This window comes from Ictidomys tridecemlineatus, chromosome 8 (assembly GCF_052094955.1).
Source record: "Ictidomys tridecemlineatus isolate mIctTri1 chromosome 8, mIctTri1.hap1, whole genome shotgun sequence".
Taxonomy (NCBI): Eukaryota; Metazoa; Chordata; class Mammalia; order Rodentia; family Sciuridae; genus Ictidomys; species Ictidomys tridecemlineatus.
Window position 1 is genome coordinate 113154512 of NC_135484.1, and position 6000 is coordinate 113160511.

The 6000-nt window shown below is 47.2% G+C and overlaps 1 protein-coding gene across 2 annotated transcripts in view; it reads right to left on the minus strand.

Moving 5' to 3' along the window:
- Nucleotides 1–1095, minus strand: part of Zfand3 (zinc finger AN1-type containing 3) — a 328149-nt gene extending 327054 nt beyond the window's left edge. Inside the window, exons 1-2 of one of the 2 annotated variants that reach the window (XM_078020079.1) lie at nucleotides 1081–1095; nucleotides 293–566 (exon numbers count right to left, since the gene is read on the minus strand). In XM_078020079.1, the coding sequence (XP_077876205.1) occupies nucleotides 293–363 (71 nt within the window). In that variant the 5' untranslated portion in view covers nucleotides 364–566; nucleotides 1081–1095. Of the gene's footprint in view, nucleotides 1–292; nucleotides 567–1080 lie in introns of those variants that run through there. The other variant, XM_078020078.1, reaches the window with a different exon arrangement.
- Between the last annotated feature and the right edge of the window lie 4905 nt (nucleotides 1096–6000).

Genomic DNA, 6000 nt, shown 5'->3' on the forward strand with positions numbered 1-6000 from the left:
CTCACTCCCCCGTTTCCCTGCCCCCCTCACCCCTGGCCCGTCGTCCCAAACTGCAGGCCAGCGAACCCCAGAAGGTGGCAGCGCACCCCGGGCAGGGCCTTCTCTGCCCACCCCCTGCTCCCCACCCGGTAGCCCTCCCCAGGCCGCGGCCCCTGCCCCCTCCCGATAGGCCCGGCCTGGGCCCAGCTCCCAGGGTTCGGGCCTCCCCAGCCCGAGGCCGGCCCCGGCAGCCCCGACGCCCGCGCCCCTGGCCCCGGCCCCGGCCCCCGCCCCCACCCAGCCAGGCACTTACCCCCAGAAGCCGCAGGGACAGCGAGGCGGCAGGCTGGGCGCTTTGCTGCGCTCGCTCCCGGCGTCTCCCATGGTGCTCGGCGGCGGCTGAGTTCGGTGGCGGCAGCGGTGGCGGCGGCTGGGCCTGGGCCCCGCTTGAAGGAGGCGGCGGCGGCTGCGTCGGGGGTCTCGGGGCGGGGGGAGGGGGAGGGAGCGGGCGCGCGGGCGGGCGCGAGTCCGGGGCTCCGAGCCGGGATTCCAGGCCGGTCAGCTGGAGGCGGGCCGCACCACTCGGCCTGCAGAGACGGGGGGGCCAGGGGAGGCGCGGAGAGGAGAGGGAGGGGAGCTGAGGAGGAGGGGCGTGCGGGTGAACCGAGGACCGCGGGGGAGGAGGGAGACCCGGCGCCCTCGGCAGTTCCCACCGCCGCTCCCCAGCCAGAGCGATGTCCCGTGCGGCGGCGCGGGGAAGGACCTGAGGCCCCCGCCTGCTCTGGAGTCGCAGCGGCCGCTGTGACGCCCCAGGCCCTATTCACTCTGTAACACTCTCCCCTCCCCCGGAGGCTGCGCTGACCGGACAATGGCCGCTCCGCCCCCTCCCTCCGCGTGCACCCCTCCCAAGGAGTCACAATGGTCTCGCCCGGGGGAGCCGCCGCCAAAGCCCAGCAGCTGATCAGCTGGGATCCGGGCGTGCCACTTTGTTCAGCGCCTCCGAGGCCGAGTATGGTGCTGTGGGCAGAGCCGAGAATATCGAGCGACTGGCTTCTGAGGCCTCCGTATTCGTGGAACTTTTAAAATTCGGGGCAAACTTACCTTCCCCTGTCTGAGGAAGGGGAACAGATTTCTGAATACTTTGGGGAGCGCTGGCAGCCCCCCAAAAAGGGAATGGTACGCCCCAAGCGGGTGGGGGAGGAGCAGATTAGTTGTTTAGGGTAAGTGGGGCCAGTCCCAGAGCGGCGGCGCATGCGCCTTGAGACTCCATAACCGGGTATGGGGAGGGGCCTAGAGGGAGCGTTTCCAAACCCGGAAGTGTGTTTCGGTTTTCCCGGTGCTCTCGGAGTCCTCCACTGAGACCAAGTCTGCCAGGCAAGTGTTCTCGCTCCTGGGAGGTGCCAGGGAACAGACGTCCCCAGGTTGCCCTCCTGGTGGTAATCTCTGACTTCGCATTGCCCCGCACCCAGTCCATTCTTCCAGTTCCACCCAATGAACTGATCTCTGGGCAGTAAAGATGTCTAGGAAAAGTACTTCTCCCACCCCGCAGTCTAGTTCTTAGCTTCTCCCCACCCTCACCCTCACATGTCCACTCGCTATGCCTTAATTTGGAGAGTCTTTCTTCTTCCTGCAGTGGACAAGTTTGGGTTTTTGGAGGGAAAAGGGGAGATTTGTCTGAATCCATCATGGAAAATGATAAGTGACTAGAGAAATTTGAGCTACTGAAGAAGTCCTTTAGCTTTCCTCGTCCTTGATCCTGAACCCTTTTTGTTTTCCAGCCATTTGTGAGCAGGGAAGGCCATTGTTAATGACTAATTTCATCACTGAGGTAACTTGCACTAGACCTCTTGGAGAGGTGACCTATCACTGAGGGTCCTATGAGTTAACTTCTACGTCCACGCTACTTCAGGAAGGCTTTCTGACTCTTAGGAATAGCTGCAGTGTATCCAACCAGAAATATCAATCTCAGAAGATATTGCCTACGTTAGTTTTATTACCAAATGTTACTATTTTATTTCTTTAGCTACCAGATCGCATTTCAGTTTGCATTCTCTCAGAGTTTTATTAACGTTGATACCGTTTATCTTAGACTCCAAAACTTCTAAAGAGGGGCTGGGGATGTGGCTCAAGCGCCTGGCATGCGTCCGGCCCGGGTTCGAGCCTCAGCACCACATACAGACAAAGATGTTGTGTCCGCCAAATACTAAAAAAAAATAATAATAAAACATTAAAATTCTCTCGCTCCCTCTTAGACTCTTTCTAAAAAAAAAAAAAAAACTTCTAAAGACAACAATACTGTTGATGGTAAAGACAACAACTGCAAGAAATCAAGCCGCCTACCCAGACATCATGTGTACACCTCTAATTCCAGCAACTTGAGAGTGTGAAGCAGGAGGATTACAAATTCGAGACAAGCCTTGACAATTTAGCCAGACCCTGTCTCAAAATAAAAAAAAATAAAAGGACTGGGGATGTAGCTTAGTGGCAAAATGCCCCTGGGTTCAATCCCCAGTACAAAAAAAAAAAAAAAAAAGTCACTGCTGACTTATTTATTATATGTAATATTTTTATCAATTTTGTAAACTTTCACAAGCCTTTAATATTTTTGTCCAAAGTGCATAGAATAGAGGAAGCCATTCAGTCTGCCTCACTCTTATGGATTCATAGTATCCTTGAATCTTTTTTTTTAAATTTTTTTTAATATTTATTTTTTAGTTGTAGTTGGACACAATATTTTATTTTTATGTGGTGCTGAGGATCAAACCCAGGGCTTCACACTTGTTAGCTGAGCACTCTAAAGCTGAGCCACAACCCCAGCTCCTATCCTTGAATTTTAACTGACATAAAATTACCACACACATGAAAGACATAACAGCCTTAGACATACAACCTTTGAGTTTAACAAAGTATCATTAAGTGGAACTCTATTGCCATTTTGATGACTTTCTTTTATGTATGGAAAAGGAAACCCTAAAACCCAAAGGAAAATTTAATATACGAAGTGAGTATCACCGGGCACAGTGGTGCAGGCCTGTAATCTCAGCAGCTCTGGAAGCTGCAGCAGGAAGATTTCAAGTTCAAAGTCAGCCTCAGCAATTTAGGGATGTGACTCAGTAATGAAGCGCCCCTGGGTTCAATCCTCAGTACCAAAAAAAAAAAAATGATTGTCTACCTCTTATTTTCCAGATATTCAATCCAACAAGCATTTAGAACCCAATATGTATAAGGCATTTCCTAAACCCTCTGGAGACTAAAAGGATTAATAAAACATACCATTCCAACTTCCTAGTGAAGATAATTTAGCTACTGTCTTCCATGTACCTGTATATCAACCACTAGTTGCCATTCCTTATTTTTTAACATCTCCATTTCTTTGTCCTTCCTGTTTCCCTCCTGCCCCAGCTGCCCCTCTCTCTCTTTCAGCAAACTCCTTCTACTCCTACTATTGAAGCATGTTGCCTCTTCAATGCCTTCCAAACTCTGCCCCTGCTGAGTTGTTCCCTCTTTCCTCAGCCCACCTAATCTTCATGATAGGACCATCCAGGAAATTTCTATGCTCACCTCTTCTCCCAAACCTACCGCCAAAAGGACCAACATTGAAGCAAACTCAATCTATATTTGCTGAATAGAAGAATTAATCTGGTAAAATCCAATCTTAGCCAGGGGTCTTTTCTGCAAGTAAAGTCACACTTAAACAACCTTATGCAAAAAAAAAAAAAAAAAAGCGGGGGGCGGGTATATGTATATATAAAATCTTATAGGACCCAAGGGCACACAGATAGTAACAAGATCACACTAGATCTCACGAAGGTGCCAGGCAAAAATAACCTACCTATAATCCCAGCAACTCAGGCGACTTGAGACTGAGGCAAGAGGATCACAAGTTCAAGGTCAGCCTTGGCAATTTAGTGAGACCCTGCCTCAAAAAATAAAAAGGACCTAAAATACCAACAGGAAGCCAAGTGGCTATTCTCTCAAATTCCTTTTCTCTTTGATCATATGTTCTTCCATTTTTGCTTTTCTCTGCAAAGCTGCTTAGTTCTTTTCTGTAGAACTGCTTTAACTGCTTCTCTGGGAACAGAATCCAAGCTTATCCTCATTTCAAGAATCAGAAGAGACTCGCGTGTCTATGAATCTCAATTCGCAGGAGAAAAAAAAAAAACTAATTGGTCCAGTCTATGGTATATCAGACTCTTCTGGAGGAATATCTGTCACCAGTCCACTTCTTGGCACTCTTGTCACCTTTGGTCAATGGAGCAGTGAATAGTTAAGGCTCTTGTAATTCAAACATGGCTGCCAGAGGCCTGTTCATGTGGGCTGGGCCACTGTTCTCAAAAAAGATCAGTTGTGTATTTGGCAGATTCCAAAAGTGTTTTCCACAGACAAAAGAGGAGTATAATGCACTGAAATTTAAAAGCATAAAGAATAATGGACATAGCCAGGCACCCTGTTATATACCTGTAATCCCAGTAATTTGGCATGCTGATACAGGAAGATCACAAGTTCTAGGTCAGCCTTGGCAACTTAGACCATCTCAAATTAAAATATGGGGTTAGAGATGTAGCTCAATGTTAGTGTGCCCCTGGGTTCAATCCTCATTACCACAAAAAAAAAAAAATTAAAAAAAGAGAACATGTTCAAGGATTTTCCAACAGACTCGTATTTAAACTATCCTGGGCCTTAATTTAAATGACTTCACTCAAAGAAGCCTTCACTGATCTCCCAGTTATGTTTCCCCGTTATTCTCTTACATTCCACTCTTTTCCTCTGTAACACTATCTTAGTTTATGATTAAATGTGTGTGTATGAGTTTTCTCTCCCAGGATCATGTCTATTTTGTTCACCATGACTACATTTGGAAGACATTCAATAAATATTTGTTTTCAGAATTAAAAGGCACAATAATTTGTTAAACCAATGTGAGACCCACATATGGATTGGCAACCTGATCAGACCATCCTGGAAGACTGTCTCTGTCACCAACCCACCTGTCCTAGAGCACACTAAAACCCACTGCTCACTTTTTGGTCATTCGGTAATTGTATAAAATGAGACCCAGTGTTGATGTTTCCTGTTATGACATCTCTAGCCATCTAACTTTTCATTCTTAGTTCCCAAGGTCTATTTGAACAGTGCTTGATCCAATTCCTATAAAATGCCCACTTAGTTGGCTGAGAGCTCAGAGAGGACATAACATTTCAAGCTATTATCAAATTAGGGGACCAAAGTGTGGGGGTAATTGGCAGAAATGCTTTTGTCATAATTGTCTTGACTATTTTCTATCATGGATTACATTCCAGATGAACCTGTGATGTGACTCTTGGGAGTAGTTTGCAATCACCATTGGCCCAAAAGGAGTCATCTACGTACTCTGCAGGGGCTAGTAAAGGAAAATATTAATGCTTCAGCAACCAGAGCGCTTGAAGCAGTAACTGAGGTTGTATGGGAAGAAGCCCACACAAGGGTAGGGACTGACACCTGGGCTGTTCAAGAGACCTTACTTAACCCTGGAGGCATGCAAAAAAAGAAGGGTCCTATAGGGACAGGAGAGAAAAGAGATGGTCCTCCATTCTGATTCTTAGCCTTACCCTACAACCTAGTTCAAAACCTTTCATCAGTGGAATTCATTATAACCTGCTATTAGCCTCAAAATCCAATCCAAACTCTGGCCTCAATTTTAATCCTAATCTATCTGTAAAATTTAATACCAGATTTCAACCCTAAGGACAACCCTAATTCTATGAGGTTAGCAAAGACTTCTTGCCTTGTTACTAGGTTATTTTCCCAGATCCTTTTCTTGTGATACTTGACCCTGACCCACTTGGGGGAACAGAAACCCCTGTAACATCCTAGAACACTGGGGAGAATGGGACCCAGTACCAATAATCAGAAAAAGAAAAGAACCTTGATGTTATGATTCAGATGAGGTGTTCCCCAAAAGCTCATGTGTGAGACAATGCAAGAAAGTTTAGAAGTGAAATTGTTGGGTTATGAGAGCTTTAACCAAATCAGTACATTAAT